General features: G+C 50.7%; 1 protein-coding gene across 1 annotated transcript; it reads right to left on the reverse strand.

Moving 5' to 3' along the window:
• Positions 1 to 5,597: 5,597 nt before the first annotated feature.
• Positions 5,598 to 22,881, reverse strand: FOSL2 (FOS like 2, AP-1 transcription factor subunit). The gene is made up of 4 exons (XM_061475561.1): positions 22,588 to 22,881; positions 16,530 to 16,784; positions 12,942 to 13,049; positions 5,598 to 11,343 (listed from the first exon to the last, which is right to left on the reverse strand). The coding sequence occupies exons 1-4, from the start codon at positions 22,684 to 22,686 to the stop codon at positions 10,834 to 10,836; spliced, it is 972 nt and encodes a 323-aa protein (XP_061331545.1). The 5' UTR covers positions 22,687 to 22,881; the 3' UTR covers positions 5,598 to 10,833.
• Positions 22,882 to 27,531: the final 4,650 nt, after the last annotated feature.

Raw genomic sequence — 27,531 nt, forward strand, 5'->3', positions numbered from 1 at the left:
TTTTGGGTGGTGTGCTTTCAGCTGAAACGCTGCTCTGATGAGCTGGAAACTCAGTATACCCCGAGGTCAGCTGAGGTTCACTAAGCTGAGGAACTCCTTAAATGGTATAGTCTAAAAAGCCATCTGCATTCGTCTTCACGAGCAGCACGGGGATGAATGCATGCATTCCCACCGGGACCCTTTTCTAAATGATGGACCCCAAAACCTTGTGTGAATGGGGGGGCAAGGAGGCAGCTGCAGCCTTCCTGCTTTCCCCAGCGCCAGCCTGCTCCTTGGAAATGGCTCCAAGATCCACCCCTGCCTCTACCTGCCAGCAGAACTGGTTGGCCTCCATTGGGAGGCTGCGTGGCACCCGTGCTCACACCGCATCCTGGGGCTGGAGACCAGGCACTTGTCCCAGCAGGTACCCCTCTAGGGTCTTAGCCTGTGGGCATAAGCACCACGGAGCGCTTCCCTACCCCTTCCAAAGTCAGGGCAAAGGAGGACCAGGCTGTCCCAGGCAGGCAGCGGTGCCCCACACAGGGAGGAGCCTTCTCCTCCCAGCTCCGCGGCGTTCCTCCCTGATGCAGAGTCAACATAATGGGGCTGAGCTGGCGCCATTGATCCTGCTGGGCTGGCGGAGCAGCTGTGCAGTAGGGATTAGCAGTGGTTTTCTTCCCTGTGGCACCGGGTCACAGGATTCAGCCCCCTGTGGTGGAAACAATCTTCTTCCTCCTTCCCCACTACCAGAAATGTGCCTGTGGAGCAGGCAGTGGTCCTGAGGAGCAGAGCTATGGCAGCAGCTACACAGGGAAATTAGAAGTTGGAGCCAAGTGAGAAGAGAAAAACAAAACAGGGACCAGACCGACAACATGGGTGGATAATAGACCTGTCCTGCCAAGCACACTCTTAAGAGCCATTGCCCGGGAAGGTCCTTCTTCCAGCCCCCTAGGACTGTCAGGTCCATACAGCCAGGGACTTCCTACAGCCAAGCTGTGTCTTGGAGGACCTTGAATTGCCAAGAGCAGCTCTCGCTGTGGGGCAGCCACACCACAACCTTGTTCTTTGCACCTGCCTAGGGAAGGCCTATGAGGGACTGTGGCTCCAGCAAGATCCCACCTCCACCAGGATGACACGAGCAGAGGGAAGGAAGAGCCTTGCTCCACAATGAGTACACATCCCAGCTGCAGGTGCTGACAGAAAAGCATGCACAAGGTCATGGGAAGCACCTGAAGGTGATGTTTTGAAGGCATCACTCTCCTTTCCTATTCCCTCCCTTTCACCACAGACGGTGTCACGGCAGATCTTCATTTCCTAAGCTGCCAGAAGTAGAGAAGGTAATTAGATACCAGTATGGCCTCAGAACATTGCTCAGAGTAGAGATTTAATCACTGTCCCTGTGGCTCATAAAGACAAAGTTCAATTGGAGGCTACAAAAGGCAGCTAATGTCTCCCATCACCCCCATGACCTATAGCAGCCCTCTAAGTCAGCATCAGCCTAGAACGAAGGCTACAGTGACTGACTGCTGCTGTGTGAGGCTCTGGTGCTGCTCACTGCTGGTGCTGACACCCTGCCCTAAGCCCTGGCTGTGAGGGGTCGGAGCAGGGCTGTGCCTGGCTAGAGCACAGGGCGATCTTAGGTGTGTAAGGATCATGAGCTCATCTTTCCACCTGTATTACTGCAGACATCCATGGGCCTCTGGCATGTAACTTTTCTTTCAAGCCCACAGGCTGGTGTCTGCTGCTCTACTCTCATTAACACAAGATAAACAGTTTCAAAACCAAGTGCATTTCAGAGCAGTAATATGATGTAAGCAAGTGAAATAGGAATTAGGTGAATTAGAGCATCCAGTGCTTGAATAACCTGAGCTACCCAAAGCAAAAGAACTGACCCATTTCTTCCCTTTGTCCCAAACCAACATCATCTTCTGCTGTGGCCACTCACATCAGTAATCACCAGCATGAGTGTGTGTCATCACTGGGAGCCTATGATGAATTTGCCTGAGTCTGGGAGCCCCAATGAGGGCTACAGAAAGGGGGTGGGGAGGTCATGGGGTGCATCTGTGCTCAGTTGATGGATTGTGCCTGACCCATGAGGCTCACCAGCCCTAGATCTGTATTTATCTTTCCAGGGAACTCGAAAAACGACTGCCTCAGAGAGGAAAAATGGTAGGAGAGCCTGCGAAAGGCAAGTGGGCAACAGTTCCTGGCACTGCCTGTGGATTTGCAGAGCTGTACAGTCATTTGTGGGATGCAGGCTCTAGATCATGGCCATGTAAGTCCTGTCTCCCTCTCTTCCCCCACACTAGTCTGTGGAATGGAGCATGCAAAATAAAAAGGGAAATCTGAGACTCGCACTGCGGCAGGCTGAACGGTTTACATTCTTGTCTGCCATGCTATCCTCCTCCCAGCTTAGTCCTTATCTGCTTGACCTTGCATAGCCAGCATCAAAAAAGCTGATATTCAGTACAGAGGAATTCTGGAGTTCAAATGGGATAGGACTGCAAGGAGGAAAGAAATATGCTTGCAATATACTCCTTCTGGACTATGTGGAATCAAAAGCAGAAACACAGAGTGACTGAGGTTGGTAGGCATCAATGGAGAGTGTTTCTTCCACCCCTCTGCTCAAGCAGGGTCAAAGGGGGCTGCTCAGAGCCATGCCCAGTCAGGTTTTGGATGTCTCCTAGGATGGAGACCCCACAGAGCTCCTTGGGTGACCTGTGACAGTGTTTGACCACCTTCACAGTGACAAAGTGATTTTCATGTCCTCTACTGCAAATCGTGGCCATTGCCTCTTACCCTGTCACTTGGGACTATTGGGAAGAGTCTGACAGCATCTCCCCTGCTCCCAGTCCCCATCAGGTATTTACACACCTTGGTAAGATGTTCCCTGAGCCTTCTTTTCTCAATCCCACCTCTCCCAACTTCTCCTCCCAGCCTTGCCCTGTGTTCATCAAGAAGAATCTTCCTGAGGTGTCTTGGATCTCCCTACACTGGAACACACACAAACCCCCTTCTTCTTGAACCTCAGCCTTATGAGGGAGTGCCAGCAACTCCCACCTAGGTCGATAATCCATAGGTATTGCTCCTTGTGCTGACACTGGCCAAGCACTGCTGAATGAGGACCTCACTTGTGCCACATGAGACAGAGCATAAGACACCGGGCTCTTGCAACTGAATTAAGGAGCTTGCTATGATGACATGAAACTTCAGGGGGTCAGGTCATAGGCACGGGTCACAGACATCAGTAGGAGTAGGGCCGTAAGGTGATGTGTGTTTTAAAATAAACATACATCATTTGTTCCACTTCGGGGTATCTGATGCAATAACTGTGTCACAGTTTTCCTCTGTCACATCCTTCCCACATGAGAGTGGAAACATCACTTCAAACCAGCATTCTGGATGCTCTCCTTTCCCCCACACTCCCACTCCAGCTCTGCTTGCCATTAAGCTTTCTTCAGGTTTAGCACACGCTTATTCTTTCCATTGGCTGCAGAATCTCTACAGTGTTCCTGTAGCTGCTCCTGCAGATTCTAGACCAAAATTGAAGAAGCAAAGGTAAATAACCACCACAGGCCTTCATCTGACAAATTGACGCTTCTGGCATGATACATTAAGGTCACTCTTCTAGGCTTTTTCTACCCACAAAAGCTCTGCCCCAGCTAGGGGCTCCCCTCCACTGAATAGGTAGGAAGATGAGGCTGCCCGCACATGGTGCCCAGAGAGGTGAATCACTTCTTGGTACTTCACTGAGAAATGAGACTGGGAGGAAAGTCCAGAGATGAGTTTCACATCATGGGAAGGGGACAGGCAAAAGAGCGAGGAGCCTTCTTGTACACACTAAGAACCCTGGGATGTATACTGATCCTGACTGAAGGGCTTTCAGTGCAGATGCCCCTCACATCCTCTCATTGCAGAAAGACTGGGTGATCTCTCTTCCAGCATGACTCTGCCCGCCCCGTGGTAACACACAGATCCCTCCCTTGCACGAGAGCAAGGTCTGGGCATCGCAGGGTGGAAGGAGGGTTATCTGTTTCAGAAGGAGGAGAAATTCCCTGTGCGAAGTGGAGATCTAAACCAAGATGAGGATGTTGGGGAAAAACACACGTTCCATGTCAATGTGGTAGAATTTGGCCTCCCACCGCTAGAAGGCTGGTGGAAAACAGTTCGCTCCGCTGTGTAGTTTCATCCTTCAAAACCTGAATTAGAGTAATTGCTGTGGACATTCCAGCATCTGCAAGCTAATGATGATAAAAGGCAGTTGCAACCCTCCAGTGCTGGGAGGAAATCAGGTGGGAGGCCTAAGCCTCGCAACCAGCATTTGCAGACAAGCAACCTTAAGCCTTTTTGAAGGGCGCTGTCAGCAAACAGGAGCTTAGGGAGCGCTTCAGGTTGGCAGGAGGCAAGCAAGAACGTATCCTCCTGTTGGCTTTTTTTTTTGGGAGGGGGCGGAGGGGGGGATATGCTGCCAAAGGAGCCGGTTTGACAAAAATCGAGGCTGGATGCCTCTGTGCACTGGTGTAATGGGAAAGCCCTTCGCAAGGCAGGAAATCCTGGAGGCACTCCCCTGAGAGAAAGCTTGTGTGCAGGAGATCAAATGGGGACTCCCGCATGCCCGAGGCCCCATTGAGATGTATATTAAGTGATGATGCTCTTGGGTCCTTTGGTGTATTTGCTTATAATTGCCATGCCCCCCAGAATACCTGCTTTTTCCTTTAGCCCCATTAGGACAAGTGCATTTAGAAAAAGCCTCCCAAAGGTTCCCCCTCATGCTCTGCATCATCCTTGACCCCATGGGGCACCCTAAGGCTGTCTCCAGCTCTATAGCCCAAACCCTCCGATGTTGACTTTGTGTCAGTGCTCCTACAACATGGATTCCTGCCTGCTGAGCTCACTTCACACAGGCATGTGCAGGTATTCCCCGCTCCGGTGACTGATACCTTCAGCATTCCCCATGACTTCACAAATACTTTCATAGAACAGCCACAGAACTTACTCCAGTATCTCCCATCTCCTTCCCCATGGCACTAGGAGGATGCAGGGGTTAAAAACCAAAAACAACAACAAAAAAAAAATAAAGAAATAAAGAAAAAAAAGAATGGGGTATGAAAAAAAAGAGGGACAAGGAGCAGCAGGAAGCCACAGCAGACATTACTCTTAAGGAAACCCATGAGTAAGGAGCAGCTTGGCCTGGCACCAGCTTGGCTAGCCATGACTCACCCAGTATCTCCTCCCTACCACCGTTTCTTTTTTAACTTGGATATGACATCCTCCACTCTCAGCCTGGTGTACCCAGGTTCCCTCCACTCCAGGGACTGCAGCTTTTCCCAGGTGAGCAAGGGAATCCCATCTTAACCTGCCTCCTTACTGCCTAACCTAACGCTAGCACTACCCCTTTCCTTTCTGAAGCCAAGATGAAAGGATTACTGCATTATTTGCCTTTTAGCCCAGGTGGTCTGCTCAGCTAGCCTCTGCCTCATTTGCCATTGTTGCAGCTAACAGATGTCTGGATTGCAGCTGCTCTCCATGAAAGAAGCCCTGAGCCCTGCTACAACCGGGCACCTGGCAATGCTGTACCCATTTGTTCATATTGAAGGAACATGCGAGCTTTTAATTGGTCATGGCAAAGGGAGCTTTTTAATAACTTCAATTAACAGAGAGAGAAGAACTCCAGTTAGCTCTTGCTATACAAAAAGTGTCCACAATGTCATTAAAACAAGATTTACAAGTGTCATAATTCTCAGCAGCATAGTCAACAATACAGCCAATCATTACAACTGAGCACCAAAGGAGAAGGGGGGGGGGGGGAACATCACACCACCGAGGAACGGGAGGAAAAGAGAGGAGTGTGGGGCGAAGAAAGTGCAGAGGAAAAAAGAAAAGTCATTTTTTTCTTTTCAGTCTAAATTGATTTTATTCTACAAAATGCTACTCAGTTAAAATTGTAAAAGCAGAACAATTTTAATGTGTTTTCTTTCATAGCAGCAAGCTTTCTCTAACAAGCTTTTTGTTTTAGTGCAAATACTGTAGGCCTGTAATTCAGTAAAATAACAAGAACAGGAAAGAGACAATGCCAGAGAGAATGCCTGAGAGCTGATTCTCCAGGACTGCAAGAACAGCATTAAGATCACGACAAGCAAAGAAGGGTCCCGATTCAGCAGTCACCTTTAAGAACCAGCTTGTGGCAGAAACTATTTCACTGCAGACAAACAAGAAAACCCAACCAAACAAAACCCCCATGAGCTAGAACTTTAGAGGGAAAAAAGAAAACCCAACAAAAAAAAAAAAGAAAGATAATGGTGCCCCCAAACCTTCAATAATCCTCATGGTCACCTATTAATCACTGAGGCTTGATTCTGCCTCTGACACCCGCTTTGCAGCAGCAAAATGCTACTGATGCTCTCAATGTGTCCCCAGGAGAGTGGAATCAGAATCAGGCCCTTTCTGTATGTGAGGATCTTAAAGTAGACTTTAGTGACACTAGTAACTTATCGCCCTAATAAAGATGCACTATCCCTTATTGATGTTACTTTGAACTACACAGTATATCAAGATATATACAACAGTTTATTCTCTCACTGAGCAAAAACAATTGGATACCTATTTTCTACACATTTTAATATGGTTTTAATATCAAGTAACCACAAACAAGAAAGTGGAATAACCCTTTAATCATACAGGATAGGAGGGGAACAATTAAGTAAAACAGGATGGGATTTTATTATTATCTTGTATTCTGAGATTCGTCCTGAACTCAACCTACTGTTCACAGAGGAATGATAATGCATCTTTAGAAACACATCTCTTTGTACATTTTATACAGACGACAACAAAACCCAGAATCTTTCATTTAAAGAATCAAAAGAAAAACAATTATTAACCTAAAAACAGAAGAAGATTGGAATATTTTTAATGCTTTCTTTATTATATCCAAGTCTTGAACAAAAAAAAAAAAAAAAGATGTAAACATGATAAATAAATAAGAAATAAAATGCAGATTGTTCCCCCCACCTCTTAGAATGTTTGACTTGGCCTTCCTAATGAAAATGAACCTGTAAGTGTCATGATAATAAGATCTCTTACATTTCAGAAGTCTGTTTTAGAACGAAGAAACGAAACAACAAACAACCCCAACAACAAAAGGCAAAAAAAGAAGGCAACAACCAAACAGCAGGAATGTGAGTTGGGAGGATGTTAAATTAATGGTGGGCAGATCTGCTGGAGCAGGCACAAGACGGCTGCCTGCCAATAAATAAGATACCAGGGAGGAGGGGGGGGGTGTCTTAGGTTTGCTTTCATTTTGTTTTTCTTTTCATTTAGGATGAAGGCCAGGTGGATCCTACATACAGTAAGCAGCAAAATTAAAAGGTTCAGATGAACTAAATAGATCATTTAAATAATAATTATAAAAACAGGCAGCTACTGTCCCCAGCATGTTGGTCCCAAATCCCATCACACCACAAGCAGTTTGAGACTCACCCAGTCTCCACACCTACGAGAAAGGAATGGATGAAGGCAATGCCACAACTACGAAAGGGGGAGGAGGAACAAGGGCAAAACTGGAATGGCAAACATCACCTGGAAGCTGAATGTTTCCTTCAGAGCAGCTGCTACTGCTCCTCCCAGTTTGGCATTGATTAATTTAAGATGTTGTTAAAGGCTTCCTTGGGCCAGTCACTAGGGGATTGACCCAATACCAGCTACAATTCCCTGGGCCTTTTTCCATTGACTCAAACAACTCTTGGTCAGACACTAGTTATAACAGCTCCCACATCCCCATTACATGCAGAACATGAAGACTACGTTTAGGAATTGGCAGGGAATGTACTCACAGAATATACCATTTGGGGGATGAAGAAGACAGTAATTTCCCAAAAAAAGCACAGTAAACCTGAAGAGAAGAATGCGGGGCCAGACCAAAACAGCAGAGGAGCTCAAGTTGTACCTGTCTGCCAGAAACTAAACAAGAGTAAGGCTGACCCACAAAATACAGAAGAGGCAGGAGACCAGCGATCCCAACACAGACATCCTCTGAGAGATTTAAGGGACAAAACGGGCAGGCACAAGGTATTCAGGGCTTTTTCCAGATAGTAGAAAATAATCCTCTTCTCCAGGCAGTTTCAAGTGGCTCCCATTAGTATCAGAGGACAGGAAAGGGGACCATCCTGTCCCTGAGAAGGTCAATGCCAAGGCAGCAGGCAGTGGGCAAGGGCCAGCTGCAGATCCTTAGCTCCTTCTGGCAATGATTCAGCGATGAAAGGTAGGTTTTTGTTGTTCCACCAGGAGCTGGGCTTATTTGGGTTTGAGGATGCACCTGACTTCCTGAAACCCCAAGTAGGAATGCTCCTAAATTCCCAGGAGACAGCAATCCTGATCAGCTAGCCTCAAAAGTAGCTGCATCACTTTAGGATTCGTCACTTGTCAGTGCTGTATTCTGCTCAAAAACGAGTGGAAATGACAGGCAGAGCCATGTTATTGAGCAGTTTTAGATTCTCAATCCAGACTAGCACAAACAAGCAACCTAAAGTGATGTCATCCTCATAAACCCCTATGAGGACAGGACCCTCTGTGCTAACTACGGGAAGTTTAGGGTCTACTTTGTTAAAAAGGAAGTTCTGATGTTCATGTAAGGACAAGAGAACTCCTTCATCAATTTTACTTATTGTGCAAGCTTCATTTGAAACCTCCGGCAGTGGTATAATGATGGAAGTGTTTTAGTGATAAAGAAAAAGCCTGAATCCCAATCAGCTTTAAAAAGCAAAAAGATCACTCATATTTTTCCATTTCTGGAAGGTTTGGTAAATATCTGTGTTTAAAAATAATAGTAATAACAAAAAAAACAAAGCCTACCTTTAGAGCCAAAGTAGTGTCCCTTTGAAATGACTCATGGAACGGACAGTGGCCAGGGTTTGAGGGAAACCAGCCCTGCTGAGGAAAGGTCCGGTTCCACAAGACTGAACCCTATTAATTCCCAGTGGAGCTGGTGAGGACTGCAGCAGTTTAGCATCTCACAGGACTGGCCCTATAATTGTATATTGCATTTCTTCAGGTCCAGCCTGACCAAGAAATATCCCGGGTTCAGTTGATTAAAAAAAATATATATAAAAGAACAAGAAAATCTCACACCAAAATAAATAGCTGCCACCACAGCTTCAACAGGCAGGACCAGAGAGCTATCCCTCAAGTGATTTAGCTGGCAAGCAGAGCAATCCTAGTGTGCACATAGTCATGGTTTGACATCGATAGGAACTGAGCTTGGCTCCATGCAGGAATAGGTTATACACATTACTGTTTTCAGTAGTGAACAGCAGCGCTGGAGAGCTTGTGCCCTCTGTGAGCACTTAGTAGTAGCAGCCAAGCCCACAGGTTGGAGAAGACGAGGACCCAGGGCTAGGGGGAAGAGCCCTCTGATTTGTTTTGTCTTCAGGCCAATCAACCCCGACACAATCAGATCAATTACAACGTAAAAACCCAGAGGCCAAAGATCAAGGTGCAAACAATCGTAACCCATTTTCCTCTGCTGTCATTTGTCATTCATAACCAGAGGTTGTTGGAAGCTCTGTTCTAGTTCAAATAGGTCACCACTTCAACCATGCCATTCCTGCCTGGTCAGGAGCACCCTGTGGCCTGTGCTGTGCTGGAGGTTGGACCACTGCCTTCCTCCCAGCCTCGGAAATTGGGAATCTCTGAGCAAACAACACCCACTAGTATCAACTGGTGGATGTTCACTGCTTTGTTTCCCAACAATGAAAAGGTCAGCAAGGGTACAGACAGAAAGGTAGTTTCACCATCTTATCCACTGCCAGTCTCCATCCTAGATTTATAGGCACATGGTGCCACCTCTTTTTCGGTAGCATGTTTTACTAATATGGCCAAGGGGAGGATTTACTAACAGGAAGAAAACAGCCTCTGAGTCAGAAGCCTGGATGGGGAGGAAGATGCAATACTCCCTAGATAGCAGGCAGCCCAGGAAAAGTAAACAACAAGCAGCAGATTTGATATCCACCAAACTGGGGTAAAACCCTGCCAAAGACACTGGTAAGTACCAGCCCAGCAGCTTTTCTGGTGCTACTTTGGCCCTGAGATGCTAACTTGTGTTTTGAGGAGCCCAAGGGGATAAATATATCTACATTTTTAAGAAGAAAGGCTTCTGCATGAGGCTACTGCTGTCTCTGTGCCCCAAGCCAGAGTTCTGAGCTCTGCCCTTGCTGCTGAGCCCTCAGGCTCCTCATGTCCCCCATCCTCCCTCATTCCTGGACTTCCTAGCCATCCCCCCCTGCCTGGGCAACCCTATGTGCTTCCCCACAGCCTGTCCTGAGGGGAAAAATCCTAACAAGCCTTTAGAGTTCAAAGCAACTGGATGAAATGTCATGGGATCGACAACATTGGAAATGATAAGCACAGAGAGAGAGAGAGAGAGGGAGAGATTGAAAGTGAGAAGTTGTAAGATCAGCTAACCAGAATGATCTAAGCACAGAGCACAACCGATCAGATCCATTCACAAAGGAAAGGGACGACTAGCAATTTCTGCAGCTCGCCTTCAGTCCCGGCCACGAGTGCTCCCCAAGTCCACCACGGCCATAAAAAGGTTTCCATAGGCAGTCCCTACAGAGGGGACGTCACCCTCTCCAAACAGTCCTGGTGCGTCAGTCCCACCCTTGCCATTTCCTGCCTCCAGGGAGCTGGCGTTGGTCCTCACTCTCCTTCCTGGAGCTGCAGCACTTCCCCATCCTTGCTCTTGCTGCCCTTGTGCTTGAACGATCCTGTGCCTGTCTCTAATCCCACAGAGGGGGGCTCCCCCCATGGTGCTGGGGGGGATGTAACACACTGGCAAAATGGGGGGCCGCAGGGGGATTACAACGCCAGCAAGGTGGGAGAGTTCAAGGAATCCGAGGACTGGTCACCGCTGCTGCTGCTTCTCCGGTGAGCTTTGGAGCAGGACTCGGACGGCGAGAGAGGAGACTCCTGATCCAACACGTTGGGGTAAGTGAACACCAAGTTGGAGGAGCCAGGAGTGATGGCTGGTGTTGAGGTCACCACGATGGGAGTGTTGAGTGCCTCCTCCCCATAAAAACCTCCAGCAATGCTGATGGGCTTAATGACAGACCTCTGGGCTTTGTCAAGGACCAAAGAGGAGGAAGGGATCTCTTCCTCCACAGGCTCCTGCTTCACCACCACCGCTCCGCTAGCTCCAGTCCGAACACTCTGGAGGCTGCTGGATGGAGGGCTCCGACGCTCCTCAGGGCTGATCTTGCACACGGGGCTGTGAGCCACCAGCATAAACTCCAGCTTCTCCTTCTCCTTCTGGAGCTCAGCAATCTCCTTTTGCAGCACTGACTTTTCCTCCTCCAGCACTTCAGTTTCCTGCAGAGAAAAGGGGAATAAGTAAATACCAGAGGCTTTGAAACTGCTCCTCACCTGGAGCATGGACATCATGTCTAGTTCCCACCTGGCATGAGCAGATACCCCCTAGACTCCTTATGACCCGAGCAGGCATCAGGTCATTGCCAGCTGAGTGTCTTGTATTTCATGTGTCTGCCAGTAGGCTATTCCCAAACTTCACCAATATAAGGGTTATAAATAGTCTCCTCATGAGTTCACCTTCATTTTCTCATGGCCAGCTTCTAGCACTCTTAGCCTGTGACTTCACTCTTCTCCTTTGCTGTCTGCCTGACAGACACCGTAGCAGAGAGGACTCGGATACCCTCCCATTGTTTTTTTTGCATTAGGTAAGTCATATTCTTTTCACTTAAATAAGAGGTAGCATACGACAATCTCTAAGCTGTTTCCATTTTTTTTCTATAGTGCATATTGTATATATAATATATACAATATATTGTATATAGTGCATATATTTTAGTGTGAGGTGTCCCTGCCCATGGCAGGGGGGTTGGAACTGGATGATCTTAAGGTCCTTTCCAACCCTAACTGTTCTATGATTCTATGGTTCTACATTCCAGGTTAGGTCTGACTCTTGCACTCCACTTTCATCTCCATTGACTGCATCCTAGGATATACACGTATATCTTTCCTGTGGTCACGTCACACTGATCATCATAGTCAATCTGTGAGCAATTAATACCTTCCTGTGTGAGGAGCTCACCATTTCACAAATAACTTGTCCTCAGTCCTTCACGTTATGACCTCCCACTTTGCACTCCTTTCACTTCTATTACTTTGGTCATGACAATCCTCAGATTCTTCCTACAGGATGTCCTGCTTCCACTACACTGGGAATACCTCCCAAATTTGAGTCAGCAGCACATTCCACTGGTACGCTTTCGCTACTGTTCTTCTTAATAAGATCATTGAATAAAACCAGCCCCAGCATGGTTCTTGACCAGGAGCGCTAGAGCCTTCCCTCCAGCCTCCTTCAACACAACCCATCCTCTCCTCCTCTTCAGTCCCTTATCCACCCCCTGGTTCTTGTGGTCATTCCTACATTCTCCAGCTTAACTAGCTGTTTCCCCTGTGGCATTAGACCTTTCTTGCTTCTTTTGTGCAGGAAATCATTTATCCCCACCAAAGAAAGGTTAGCCTAAAGGATGTAGCTTTGACAGGTACATATAACATCTGCTTCTTTTTCTACTGCTTTCAGATGATCCTACCGTCTTCAGTGCTTTTGTCCTTAAAGTCTGCCTTTGAGGCATACAGCATCTTTATTTCCACTTATGGAGGAAGGCCAGAGATAGGAAGACTCATGCTAGTTGGAAGGCTAGAGGGAAGGGAGCTCCTAGGACATTTTGGGCAGGCAACAATGGGAATTCAGCCTCCTGAGCTCTGAGTCTGAGCCCTTACCACCACTGTTGTAGGAGTAACATCACTGGGCAACCCTGGAAGGGGAAGACAGCGCATGTTTTGTAGCATCTTCCTCAAACATGCTAGCTGAGGGAGAGCAGTGCCCTTCAAGCTGGTCCAAAGGGCAGGTGACAAGGAAGGAGGAATGTATGCAGAGCACGTACCGCCTGGAGTTTCTCTGTTAGCTCTCGACGCCTGTTACGACACTTAGCAGCTGCCAGCTTGTTCCTCTCTCTCCGGATCCTTCGCTTCTCCTCTTCCTCAGGAGACAGCTGTAGGCAAGTGCCAAGAAAACCCACAATCAGATCTGAGCAAGGCATTCCTTGAAGTTCTCAAGGATTTAACCACAACGCAAAGGAAAAAGGCCTGATCCAGCAGGATGCTGAGCACTCCCCCTCTTCACCAGTGTCAGCAGAAGATGAAAGCACAGTATCTCTCCCTGAACTGGGTCTTAGCAGAAGGGTGAGGAGAAGATGGAGTTGGGAGCAGGGGGAAGATTGTGTAAGAGGACAGTGAATCTGCACCAAGGCCAAACAGATAAAAGATGCTCTGATTGTTTCACAACTTGGGTGGTACATTAAGCAAAACCAGAGCACGATGTTGTAAGTGCCTCTTTCTTGAAAGAAAATAATCTGCTGCTTCCCACAGAAAAAATAGTTGTTAGCTGGAAGGGGGAGACAGGAAAATCAGCAGAGCTCCCATGAAATCCATGAAGCAACAATTTATACCACCCAAAAATCTGACCTCAGATTTTCGAGCACTCAGCAAGATAACACACTTGCAACAGCAGGCAAGGCTCCAGTGATATCAAGGGCTTCCCGACATCCTCACTGATGTAAGTCAGGAGCAAGTCCATAGAAACCCATTGAGCGACACTTGTGAAACCAGAGGAAGTGAGCAGGAGCCCGCAAGATCTGGTCAAGTCAGGCCTAGCTTTTGGGGGTTTGAGAGGAGGTTTGTAAATCCCAGCAGCAGCAGACAGGCTTGTACCACCGCCAAGGCCAGGGAGCTGGTACAGCAGCGTGCGAAGAGGGCTGGCACGGCTCGGCTCACAGACCACGGGGATTCACGGCACGCACTCGGCTGCACATCCTCCTCCACTGCAGACTGACCTGGTGCCCTGCACTTCAGCCTCACCGGCTGGTGTGTGCAGCCAGGGCTCTAGCCCAGCGACTGCCAACAGCAGTGAAACGAGCGCGCTGCAAAGCGCGACTCAGAGCTCACGTAGTGCCAGCGGAGAATGGAAAGAAAAACCTTCCCATGAAAGCTTTGAGTTTCAGCATCTCCAGGGGCTGTCAAAATTGCAAATGAGACATTCACCCTTTTACCATGTTTTTCTTTTTTCGTGTTAGTTTTATGCTAACCTCATTCTGGTTCGTTTCAGTTTCCTTTATTTCCCTAATTTTCACCTTTGCAGTTCCACGGGGTTTACCTCAGCCTCTGGGCATTCACCTCGCTTGGTTCTGCTTTCTTTTTACCAGGGTCTGTGCCTGTGATTTCACCTGCACACAGCATGAGCCGCACACCGAACAATACGAGTACTTCTAGGACTTCAGGACACAGGTTTTGGGCCTGAAAGCTTTTCCATCAGCAGATCACTGCGCTCCATCTCCGGATGCCCTTGCAGGCAGCAGTAAGGAGCCCCTACAAGCTGTCCCTGCTACAGCTCTGCCTTTTCACCTTCCAGCTTGTATGTGTGCAGGGTGAAAATATATTTGCACACAAGTATCTGCAGTACAGCAAAGCGTTGTGCATGCACGCAGATTCTGTGCTGACTTGGGGCCTTTGTGTACAGTTTTCAAGGGCCCTTTCATGCTCTGGGAGCACAGACCTCATTGAAATATGTTGGGATCGAAATTTCTCCTCCCAGGAGAAATTATCTCTCTCGGAGGCCATGGCTTTGCAAACATCTCATAGAGGGGGCTCAAGCCTCTAATCTGGACGTGCTTAATGTTACACCAGGTCTACAAAGGACTATTCTGTCAGTGGCCGCTGGACTTGTTTGAAAGCAGTTGGATTTGGCACCATTTGTGCCTCTGCTGTATGTGTTATCTGTAGCTTGTCCAAGCCCAATACGTGCATTCACTGGCAGAAACGTGCATCAAAACAGGCTCTTTTCACGAAGCGTTACACAGTGTTTTCCAAAAAGGCACTCCGATGTGGTGTTCAAAGCACCAACAGTGGAAACCTGAGCCAAAGAGCCACGGTAGAGCGCCCGGGTACTGCCTTAGCACGTGTCTAATCAAAAGGACTTGGCTTTGAATGACCCACGCTGAACGACTTGCAAACAAGCCACAGGCCAGGAATTGCTTGGCAGGCATCCTTCAGCAAATAACTCTGAACAACAAATAAAGCGGAGAATATGGTGATCTCTTCACGGCCAATTTGTGAACACAGAGGCAGCAGTTGTCAAACAAATTAGTTGTTGCTAATTATTGCCCCAGTTCTCGTGAGAGCTTCCCTGGCTTTGGACACCAGCCCTGCACGCAGTGAACCGGGAGGTAGCTCCGGCTGGTGGAAAGGGCTGGCACATACCCGAACCAACACGACTGCCTTTCCTTCCTCCCAAAAATGAGTCCTCAGTGCACTCATCCCAGCTCCTCAGACTGAGGCTTGTCTTACTCTGGACAAGTTACTTTAACCCCTTCCCTCCCCTTTAGGTCTACACCAGAGAGCTGCTCCACATAAAATAATCAGACAATGAATTAAAACAGACGACATGGAAGTAGAAGTAGGGCTGGTGAGTCTTCTTGGAAACAGACCTCAGGCAATGGTGTGTGCTCGTGCACCGAGGCTGTGCAGCACATCTCATTACACTGCTGTGCAGCGACCCACACAACTGCTGCTTGGGAACAACACAGAGAGATCTAGACTATTCAGACTGCTGTTGTTGTTCTTTAAAGAAATCAGCCTTGCACAGCGGATAGCTGTTCACCAGACAGCCCTGGAGAAGGCTGTTTCTTAATAAGAAGAGACTGGCAGGGTTGAAAGCATTTATAGAAGATGCCTGCATCTAGCCCACCACCCTGTCCCAAAGCAGGATCCATCCTCCCAAGGGCAGGCTCAGCACAGAGCAGCACTGGTACAAGTCACCCCATCCCAGCTATGAAAATGCTGCTGACTTGGGAGCAGAAAACCCTCTGCTTATGGGATCGTCACCTCACTCCTGTAAAGAGATCAAGCGTTTGCATGTTCATAGTGGGAAGGTGGATTTAGACATCCAGAAGGTTCTTGCTACTATAGCTGAGGTGCTCTAAGGAAGCTATTCCTCCCTGCACGATGCTGGCTGGTACTGGTGGTATCACCCAGAGTGAGACCAGAGCAGTGCTAGCTGCCACCGAGAGGACACAAACCACCAGCTGATGTAATTTGGGTGTCAGGTTTACAAAAGAGCTATGAAAACACTCCTCTGCTTGCTCAGAGGTTTCCTTCTGCCTGCAGTGGCAGAGACACTCAAACCGAAACCCAGGGCTCAACTTCAGAGTTTCACCTGCTTTGGAAACCGAGCCGCAGTGAGGCCCAGTGGTGCGAAGTGTTTGAGAGAGATCGGGTAAATCTCACTGTACGATGAGGAAGCAGCAATTAAATCACCCTCTGGCTCACACCCTCTGCCACCCTGAGAAACCCCAGCACCTGTGCAGCACAGGGGACGGACCTCAGCACTCCCCGTGGGGCCAGGAGATCCCAAGAGAGGGGGATCTCTTTACAAGTGGTTTCGGGGCACCCCCAGCCGCTCTCCGCGCCGTGGTTACCTGCTCGTCTCTCCGTCTCCGGCCCACGGTGGTCCCGATGGTTTTGATGACACCGGGTCGCTGAAGGGCTGTGTGTCCGGCCACTGAAGACAGCGGGGGCAGTGGGTGGCTGTAGGGGTGCGAACGGGAGTAAGGGTTTGACATGGAGGTGATGACGGTGGGCTGGACCATCCACTGCAGGTCTTGGCTGGTTGTGATGGCGTTGATCGTAGGGATAAAAGCGCTGCCTGATCCTGGCATATCTACTCGGAATTTCTAGGAGGAAAAGCAGGAGATAAAAAGGGAAAGAGAGAGAGAAGAAGCCGTCAATGAAAGCAGAACATAAACAGTTACTCAGAAACCAGCTAGGCCCTCAGGAGTGGCACCAGCAAGGATCAAAGCAGCACCTGAAGCAAAGGCATAGGCTGCAGTGCCTCTGCAGTATCCCAGGCTGCCCCTGCCCACCACAGCCCCCCGAGGAAGGCATTGGGCTCAGGCACTTCCCCTCCGGAGCAGCCCTGCCCTCTCCCAGCCCGCTTCCTCATCCCCCCACACCTCCTCAGCATCCCCTACACCAGCCTTCCCCTGGGGCAGCATCCCCACCAGTGCCTCCCGCCTGTGCCCACCGCTCCTTCCGGTGTGCAACGAAAGGGGAATTGAGGAGTCCAAAGAAAAGGAAGAGAAACTTCAGTTCTGAAACGCCATTGCCAGGCAGAGCAAAGCCTTCTCCTACCAAAGGATTACCCTGAAACCTGGGCTCGGTCCACACTGGGTTTGGGTATGGCGAGAACAGCAGCTTGCTTCTCATTCAGTGGCTCTGCGCTTGCCACACACACAGGGCGAGAAACCCGGCCCCGGGATGGTTACGTGCAAGGATATGTATTTTAATAGCAGCCTATAAAATAGATCTTAGGATTCAGATCGGACAAGTTCCCTGCAGCTCTCTGCACTGTCTAGACAAAACAAGGCAGCAGTAAAACCGAGGCAGCAGCTAATGATCTCCTCCAAAATACATGTACACCTTGTTTCAGACAGAGGTAAATCCATCTGGATAATATGCTGGCACTAAATTGCAAGGAAAACAATTGCTTGTCCCCGGAGGGGGAAGCAGGGGAGAAAGAATGCTTTTGTCTATGCTGAGCAACTTCAGGAGGCTTCCAATGGTTAGACTTGGTTTTACAGACAGACAAGCCTTGCTCCAGCAATCACAGTCCAAGGGACAGGGCTTGTAAGACCAGCAGTCATCATTACCACTCATTTTGTGAGCATTGAGATGATCCCACAAAAAAAACGCACATTCTCGGGTCAACAAACCAGCTTCCCAGAGAAAGGAGAGCCCTTGCATCAGCCTGACCTCAGCTCAGGTAAGCGTCCCAGATAAGGGACAGCACTTCAGCACAGATTTCCTTTTCAGGGTGTGCCTAGTCAAGCACCGTAAGTGCTTTGTTAAACCAAGGCTACTGCAAATAGTATTTCACATTCTGATAGCTACAGCATTTCGGGCCAGTATTAGCTGCAATAAGTCCAGCTGCCAACGCCTCGAGACCAGGAGATCCAGTTTGAATACTGATCAAAGCTGTAAGTTGGCATTTGACAGCTCAATATCTAGCAAGAAAGGAAGAGAGAAAGAAAGAGTGAATCCAGTTAAGCAGGTGGGGGAATTACACAGACAGGATGACACTGGCACCAAGACCTTGGCAAAAGCCCCACCAGAACCTGAGAGATTCACCTGGAGCTCGAGCCCCACACGGCCTCAGCATGCCCCACATTTCAGAGCACATGCCATCTTTGTGACCTCTCCCAATTAACTACAGAGACCCAGAGATTAAAACTGTCAACACTGCAAAGGAATTTAAGGGTGCGGATCCCCATCTTTGCTCTGCCCAGTGCAGGCTGTGACCACACGGCATGGGAGAGGATGCCTTGGTGCATCCAAAACCATAACACAAAGGACCTTAACCTCCCAGAAGGGAGGAAGTAAGAGACTAGTTGAACCACAAGTGCTCAAGTCAAGGGACGCAAGTTCTGCTTCCAGCTCCACAAGTGGCTTCTACAATGACCTTTTGCCTACCTGTGCCACCATCCGTCCTGCACCCAAAATGCACAGAAGAGTCCTGTCTTCTTTGCAGGGACACTAGAAAGCTATGGCTGAAAACCTGAGACCATTTATGTGAAGATGCCATTTGTATTCCAGAGCAAACAACCTTTGCCTCTGACATCCAATTATGTGTTAAAAATTCCCATCAGAGGTCAGGAGAGTCAGTCCCACCACCAAATCAGCCACATAAAGATGCAAGTTCACAGTTATAGATGAAGCAACTACTCCACTCGCAGTCAGCCCTGTATTTAGCCTAGGACTCTAACACCAGTGGAGGCCTCCTGGACAGCAAGGGGGAGCTGCTCAGTCCAGCCACAACCCTCGGCAGGCTTGCTTGCTTGCATCCTTTCATAGTTTTTGCTTGCAGACTGGGGGAAGAGATGAGCGGGGCTGCAGCCCCTGCCTGTGCCACGCTCCATCTCTGTCACCAGCTTCCTCTCCAATCCCTCAAAATATCTTCAAGCAATTTCTCCCAAACCCGTGTTCTGTATTTTCCCTTGATAACCAACTCAGGGACACGCTGCTGTGACAGGCTGAGTCTTCAGATAAGGGTACTCAGGCTACGGCGAGGTTTTACAAGCACTGCTTCCTGACTGGTCAGTCTTTCCCTGCTAGGACACCGCACTGGATTAGATTAGCTATGCTAAAATGCTGCTGCCCCTGCTGCTGTGCCTGGTGGCCATCAGCTCTGACTCCTGGGACACAGCTGCCTTCAGAGGCAGGCCCTGCACAGCCCCGTTGAGCACCGGCCTCCCCACTTTGGAGCTCCAGACCTTTCCCCACACTGCAGCCCCAGCTTTGCTCTCCTTATTCCTCCTCCCCTCAGAGAGCTTGAATCCGCCTGGCAGCACCACCTTCCCTGACCCACATCCCCGTTTCTCTTCTTTTCAGACCCCTTCCTGCCATTTCCTCGCCCAGGAGACCCGCAGCTCTCCTCTCCCGATCCGGGACAGGCTCCTGGAGGCACCTCTCTGCCAGGCTCTTGGTTTTCCTTATCTGCAAGGAATTCACAGCACTACAGAAAAGATGTGGCGATAGCCAGATTGCAGGGCTACACACGCAGCACACGCTCAGCCGCCAAGCCACTGCTCCCCTCCTGACCCAAGCGACACGCAGATGAAGGTATCATTAACAAACCCCAACAACTAAGCAGCAGGCAGCAACAGTCCTGTTATTAGGAGTGCCAAGAACTGAGGTCAGTCTCTGCTCTGCCTCAAAAATATGTGGTGGGATGGGAGCCTCCCCCAGTCCATAGCCAGGGAGTCTCCAGTGAGTCCTCCCAGGGGCAGGCTCGGTTAGCAGGTCACAGCTGAGGAGCACGGGAACATATCAGGCTTTGGCTCCATGGTTTCCTTCTCCGTCTTAACAAGGAGCTTCCACACCACACCCCACCACATCTCTGCTCCCCTCCAGACCTTCGCGTACCTCTGTAACTGCAAGTGCTGAGTAGCACCAGAAACTGGTCTAGAAACAGGTATGGCGCCCACAGAAAAAGACCAAACCCAACAACAAAACCACCCCGAGGACGTTTTACAGCTACTCAGTTATAAAATACAGGGTGTTTAGGACACATCCTATAATAAATACAAGTGCTCTGGTGGCTCTCCCAAGTTGAACATCTCCTCGAAGGAAAAATGGACATGCTGCTGGGATATCAAAGTCGACTGGTCTGAAAGAGTACACAAACTCCTCCCATGAAAGTCTATGTTTACCACATGGCAAGTCAGTGATTAGGAAAATAGCTTGACACGCAACTTAAAAGGAAAATGTTCCAGTGCTGCGTTCTATGGGAAAAATAATTAAAAAGCATCAAAGTTTTGGCTCAGAGACACGGTTTCCAGTTAACCATGTGACTGATGCATCTTTTTCTTGCTTTGGGAAAGGAAGACAAATAAAGACACGAAAGAAAAAATTCCTACAATGCATATTTTCTACAGTGATAAAACTGCAGATCTCCAAAGACCAGAATCAGCAGAACAGCCCGACTGCTAGGGTAAAGGCAACGCTTACATTTGATCCTAATCTACAACATCTGTAAGGATCAAGGGAGAGACGACGTACAAGCCTTGAGAAATCTCCCAGATTCTTAAAGAAAACATTTATGTTCTTGCTAAGCCGGTGTCCTGCTCAGAGCTCCGTTTCAGATAGTAACCCTAGAAACTAGTCTCCAGCCCCTGTATCATTAAGCCAAGAGCACCAGCTGCCTGGGGAAGACTTGCAGCCCCCGGCAATGAAACGGGGGGACCCCCAGTTGTGGGTCAGACCTCACTTAGTTCAGTATCAAGGGGCTCAGGAGTTTGACGACCTCCCGCAGCAAGTGCTTGAATCCAGCGAAGGGAGGAAAGGGAGAGCGGAGAATTCACAGCTTCTTAGCCGAGCGTTTCCAGCTTCTCAGCTCCCCTTCCCGCTCCCACAGCCTTGCTCTAGCATTCAGTGTAAAACGGGGGATAAACCGGAGCCGCGCTACAACCGCTGGGAACCTCGGTGCGCAGCCCGCAGAGGGCACCAGCGAGATGCGTTTGGAGCAGGCGGGGAGCGGCAGCGAGTCATTTCTGGTAAAACTTCTTTTATGCGAGGAATGTCACGGGCTGGTACGGTTGGCAAAGTTTAAGACTGGACGGGTTTTTCCCCCCCCCACCCCTTCTTCTTTTATGGTCTTATGACTTCTTGATGCGAGGACAGCGATGTGCTCCCGCTGCCAGGTCGCTCATACGAGCCACACATGAAATATCAGGGAGGGTTGGGGGCAGCCCGACTCTGACTTTTCAGAGGCAAAAAAAGGGAGTGAGGCTGGGCCAGCTGATGTAAACAAGTTATGAAATAACCCAGGTTTGTATAACCGGCCCGATTGTGTAATGCCTTCCCCAGAAGTGGTGGATTTAGTACATGTAGGCATCTAAGCCATCCCGAAACGTTTTCTTAAGGAAATGAAAAGGTGGGGAGGGGGAAATAAACCAAAAAACCACCCGGTTCGGCTTGCAGGTCCGTGAGCTCAAGCCGCTTCCATAAGGAAGTATCTCCCGTTCCCTAAGCGCCGCCTGGCCGCGGGAACCGGGCTAGGGAGCGCTCCACCGACTCCCAGGAACTCCCGTCCGGGAAGAGGCCGTCGCCAGGCAGAGGGCGGCCGGGGCTCCCGGTGGAGCGGCAGAGCGGAGGGCCGGGCAGAGCGGCGCAGCACCGGCCTTTGGTGCTCACGGTGCGCAAGGCAGAAAGCAGCCCCGGAGACAAAGTTTTGGGGAGAGAAGCGGGGAGACTACTTCGGGCGCTTGGAGAAGCCGGAGCCCGCTCCGAATCCCGTCCCGTCACCCCCCACACTGCCGGCTCTGCGGTAGCTGCGGCAGCGCCCTGAGAGTAATTCGGCGGCAGCTCCCGGAGCTCCGGAAAGGGCCATCCCGAACTGCTGCGAGCGAGCCAGGGCAGAGCCCGGGAACGGGCGGCGAGCGGGGCACGGCGGAGAAGCTCCCGACGAGAACAAAAGCGGGATGAAGAGACACAGATGCGCCCGTGTGCTCCCGGTACCGGCAACTGCCCGGAAGAGCCCTTCAGTTTCCGAGCTAACCCCAGCGGGGCGCGGACAGGGTCCCCTCACCGACACCCGCGGGCCACCCTGTGCCCGGTGCGGGGCGGCGGGGCAGCCGCGCTAGACGCTTCCTCACCGCTCGGAGCGGACATCCCGAGCCCCGACCGACGGGGAGCTCCTCTCTGCGTCCCTCCCGGTAGGGTCGCGGCGCCCGCTCCGGAGCAGGCGGGGAAGGAGGGAAGCGGCGCTGCTCCGCCGGCGGGGACGGGACAGGACGACGGCTGCGGGCAGCCCGCGCCCGCCCCGCCTGCGCCCCCGCGGCCGGCGCCTCTCCGCCGGGCGCCCGCGCCTTCCCCGCGGAGGAAGCGCCGCTCCCCGGGTGTGGCGGGGAACTCCCGTGCCCGGAGCGCTGGCGGCAGCCCCCGGGGGAACCGAGGGAGAAGGGCAGCGCCCGGCCTTACCTGCTGGGCTGCGCCGCTGGAGTAGGTCTCGGGGTGTCCCGGGGAGCCGCTGCTGCCTCTGGAGGAGGTGTCGAAGTTCCCGGGGTAGTCCTGGTACATGGTCCGAGGTCGGGCCGGGGGAGCCGCGTCCCCGCCTTCCCGCACCGACACCCGCCGCTCCCTCGCCGTCTCTCCGCCCCCTTCTCCCTGCCGACCTCTTCGGCGGCTCTTGCCTTTCGCCTCTCAGCGCTCGCCGCGGACAGCGGGGGGAAAGGGATGCAAAAAAAGGCTTTGGAGAAGGGGAAAAAAGGTAAAAAAAAAATGAGGGGACAAAAAGAGAGAAAAAAAAAAAAGAAAATCAAGATGATGGTAATAATAATAAAATAATAATAAAATAAGCGCGGGCAGCAGGGACGCGCCGACGGGACGGGCTGTCTCGGTGGGAGCGGAGCGCGCAGGCAGCGCGATGTCCTCTCTCCGCGCTGCCCGGCGAGACTCACCCCGCCGGCGGAGCGGCCGCGGCCCCGGGGGCTACGGGCGGAGCGGTTCTCCTCCGCCTCCCCCCCTCCCCTTCCTCCTCCTTTCCCCCACCAACCACCACCAGCACCGGCCGCCCCTTTTCCCGTCGCGGGGTGGCTCAAGCGGGCCCCACGCCGGTTACCGGAGCGGGAGCTGTGCGCGGCCGCGGTGACTCAGAGCAATGGCATCGCCGCGGCCCCACTCGCTTATTATCCGCCCGCCGCCCCGCACCATGTGCACTCGCACACGTCAAACCCGCGGCGCACCGGACACACCTTGCCAGCGCGGAGCCTCCCACCTGCCGCCGCCGCGGGGGGGTGGGACGGGGACATGGGGATGGAGCCCGCCCTCGCCGCGCCCGCCGCACCGCCCCCGCCGCTTTGCCCGCCCCTCCCGGTCCCGCTGCACCGCGGGCATTGCGCGGGTCCGGACGGGGCGGTCGGAGCGGCGGGGGCGGCGCGGAGCCGTGTTCCCGTCAGGCCCCGCCTCCCCCCCGCCCCACTTGGTCCCGTCCGTTGTCGCACGTTGCCAAAAATGGTCATTTGCGTCGCACGACGCGAGCGCGGGTTTCCTTGCCGCGGATGACGCGCTGCGAGAGGGATTCCCTGGCTCCGCCGCCGGGATTTAAAGGGACAGGCGCACGGCGGGGCTGGGGGCAGCGGGCAGCAGATCTCGGGGGTGTGGGTGGGTGACACACGGGGTCCGTCCTGCACTACCGCTGCGGGAGGGGGCTGCAGCCAGCGGCACCCCCGTGCGCCGCCCGCTTCTTCACAGCACCGATCGAGGAACCGAGCGCTGGGCTCGGCTGGTTCTCAGAGCAGCGTTACCCTAGTGTTGGTTTTGCTGTTGTTTTAATCTTTACTTACGTTTTTTTATTCACTTTTCCAATTATTTTATCTTTGTTCTTTTCTCTTCTTTTTTCTTTTTTTTCTTCTTTTCTCTTTTCTCTTTTCTGTCAGTTTTCTATATTATTTGTATTGCTACTTTTATGTTCAATTTAATTTTTTCCTCTTTATTTTAATTTTTAAAATATTATTAACTTTTAATTATATTGGTTTTCTCTTTATATACATTTATCTTTCTCTTTTATTATTTATTATTCCTTAATTTTAAATATTCATCATTATTTTCTATTTAATTGTTAATATTTTTATTTAAAATATTTATTCCTATTTATATTTTCTTCTTTTTTCCTCTTATTTTTATTTTTTTCCGTTTTACTTTTCTACTTCTTTTTCTTTTTCCTCCCAGGACCCAGCCCCAGAGCCTCCCAAGGCCTCCAAAGCAGAGTATGTCATGGGCAGGGCAGGTGGAAGTCCAAGGCTTCCCTTCAGTGGAAACTCACAGGGAAGGGCAGTCGCAGCCGGCCACTGGTGGCAATGGCATCACAGGGTCACTGCCCAGCACAGGCTGAAAGGTGGCAGAAGTGGATAGAGCAGAGACACTGCACAGAGAATGGGGCTCTGGGGTGACCCATGGCCAATACAGTGGGGATGCTGCCTTATACAGTACTGCTCTTAAACCCAAAATGTCCCATTTCACCTTCTCTGGGGGATTCACCCAGCCCTGAGTGTGTCGTTTTTGCTGGTGAGGAAGGAGAAGTCACCTAAGTTCAAGCTGTAAAATCCCATTTAAGCTGTCTTGTGGACAAAGTGTTTTCCCACAGGAGCTCATCTGGGAGTAATGGGCTTTCCTCCACCCACACGGTCCTCCCTGTGAAGGGAGAGCCAGCACCTGCCTCAGGCCCAGAGCCTTCGGGCACCTCTGAAACCAGGCAGCCCGTTGGTGCTGAGCCTTCAGCACCAGAGCTTTATTCAGCACTGAGCCAGGCATTTGGGACTAAAACTCCCACTGACGCTGTTTGGTTTCCAGCACCTTCATTTTCCAGGCAAGTGAAATTCTCCCTCCAAATCAGCCAGCCTATTTCACACAGCGCCTGACTTCAAGGGAGGTGGGAACAGGGCTGGGGAGGGGAGATGCACTTGAGCTGGCACCACAAGGCTGTACCGTGTTTTTCCCCTTGGGTTGCACATTAGGCAGGTGATCTGCATGTGCTTCCTTTTGCTGGAAAGAGAATTAATTCAGGATGTGAGAGGAGCTGGGCTGAAGTTGTTAAAGAGATGAAGAGAGACAGGGGAAAAGGCATTGTAATAAAGCAGCTTAATGAAAGGGGTTGGGTTTTGGCTGGTCCCTCCTTGGCTGTGCCGCCAGCTCTCCTCAGGCAGAGATGCCGGGGTTCACCAGGCACTGGGAACTGCTGCTGTCACTGGGGGACACCAGCCACAGCTTCAACCATGTTCGAAGGCAGGCTGGTGTGCTTGGAGAACCCGCATTACTGTGCAGCAAGGGATGCAAAAGTATTTGGTCCAGAGGAGAGAGAGGGCCAGAAACAGGGCGTGTGGAGAGGGGCATGTTTAGTGTTAGTGCCAAGGCATTTTGTGAGTGGAAGAGAAAGGGGGTTTCTCGTGCCTCCTCTTTAGAATTGTTTCTATAGTTTTCCTCCAGCACATCATTAAACCTAAGCTACCTGCTCCTGTGTCTCAGCTCAAGCACAAGCATTTTCAGCACTGTTTTCAAACATTATTCCGACATGATTTTGGCACATCTATGCCATCCTGCCGAATTTACATGAGACCTAGTCTGGGAACAGCTTGTTTGAAATGACATTCAAGTGCTGTTTTAATATTTGGCGGCAGTTAATGTGGATGCAATTAGTTGACACTTGTAAATCCTCTGGTTAAAAGCCCTGTAAGAAGTGGAGGAAGCTGGAAGCGCACCCGAGGCCAAACCCTCAGCTCTTGTGGGGTGAAGAACCTCTCTTCCATGGCTGGACCAGCACCACCCTGCCCTCCACCAGTGCCTGACCCATGGCCCCCAGGTGTGACGCTGAAGTTCTACCATGTATTTACGTCTGCTTTGTGAGAGTTTCTTCTGGCCTGGGAGTGCAAAACCCCTCTGGCCAAGAGGGGCTCCCACATACAGAAGTGATCCCTGTCTCCCACAGAGAACAAAGTAATCAGTCCCATGGAGCCTCCTCACTCCCATATCAGCCCTTTGTGATTCTTTTCTGGGTTTTTGGGTCAAAGTAATTCAGACTAGCCTGGCTTGCAGTGCCCCAGACACATGCATTTTTAATCCGCATCCAGACCAAGCTTCATTGTGCAATAGGCTCCCTCCTTCCAAAAAAACAAGAGATAACATGTACCTCTGCCTAGTCCATTCTTGCCTGAACCATAGACAAATTAAGACCAGCCCAGGTTCCAGGGCAGGAGAGGATCATTGTAAGGCAAATGAGACCTTGGCTCCTCGTGCTTCTCGATTTCGGCAGCAATTAGGAGACTGAAACCCAGACCTGGGAATGCTTTTCACTCTGTTTTTACCGGAGCAGAGGGTAAGGGCACTCTGCAGTGGCTTAGACTTGGCCCTTGGCAAGCACGTGGCAGAGCCTACAGTCAGGACCTCTTTCTCCAGCCTTCCCAGCAGCACCACGCCATGACACATGCCTGAGGGCAGGATCACTGATTTTTGATCAAAAATACATTTCATCCACGATCCTCTTTCTCCTCCCTCCTCTTTTTTACGCCCCTTTAGACACCTCACAGGAAGAAGCCTGCAGTAACCACTTCACCCTAAACGTGCCAGCCGGCAGTGAAGGAAAGCTCAGAGGCGCTGTGGTTGTCCCTGCTGCGGGGCAGGAAAGGGCACCCACCTCTTCTCCCCAGCAGATTCCCATCTCCTGTTTTAAAACCCACACTGGTGCTATCTCGGTCACTGTTCATCAAAAAGGACTTCTATTACAGAAGCAGCTCTGTTGCTTCCCAAGACCTCTTCCTCGAGCTCCCTGAAGAAGCAGTGTATGTGTGTCTGGGGCTCTCCAGCCTTTTCTGACAACCCTACTTTCATCCGTGCGTGAAGTCTGCTTTCATATTGCCTCTCTAAGTGCTAAGAGCAAGTGTTTTGATGTTAACTTCTGGGAACGAGCTCTTAAGCTACCACCTCACACTTAATTACAGTTATTTATTAAGTACTGCAGCATATCCAAGGGAGAATGGAGGTTTCCTCCTTCAAAGGGCTTCAGGACGTGGTTCAGCAAACACACTTTTCGCCAAGCAGAGTAATTTTCCTACCCACTACTGTCCGGCCACAGAGCCCTCTCTCCTGCTGATAACCCAGTTGTTTCAGAAGGGTGGCCATCAGGCCTCCCTCCAGCAACCAGTGCACTGTACCTTTAGGGCAGGGAGTCACTCCCTCAACTCACTCTCAGGTGACGGCCAGGGTGGGTGCTGCCATATGTCCAGTCCAGGGTAATGACATTAATCCTGCCACCCTCACTGCTGCTGAGGGATGAGGTGACATCGTTTAACTCTTTCCCAATCCCAGTGCTAATAAAAGCCCAGCATAAAGCCAGATGCTGTGACGCTGTTCCTTCTTTTGGCGCAGGGCTGG

The sequence above is a fragment of the Pezoporus flaviventris genome, unplaced genomic scaffold, assembly GCF_033815535.1.
Source record: "Pezoporus flaviventris isolate CSIRO_AGI_PZ_B2104156 unplaced genomic scaffold, CSIRO_AGI_Pfla_v1 ptg000083l, whole genome shotgun sequence".
NCBI classification, from domain to species: Eukaryota; Metazoa; Chordata; class Aves; order Psittaciformes; family Psittacidae; genus Pezoporus; species Pezoporus flaviventris.

What these genes read in the sequence shown, in the direction of transcription:
- FOSL2 (XM_061475561.1), bottom strand. Translation starts at nt 22,686, where the DNA reads ATGTACCAGGACTACCCCGGGAACTTCGACACCTCCTCCAGAGGCAGC. An exon ending in GGAGACGGAGAGACGAGCAG is followed by an intron (nt 13,050 to 16,529) that starts GTAACCACGGCG and finishes ACTTGCCTACAG; the next exon opens with CTGTCTCCTGAGGAAGAGGA. An exon ending in TAACAGAGAAACTCCAGGCG is followed by an intron (nt 11,344 to 12,941) that starts GTACGTGCTCTG and finishes TTTTCTCTGCAG; the next exon opens with GAAACTGAAGTGCTGGAGGA.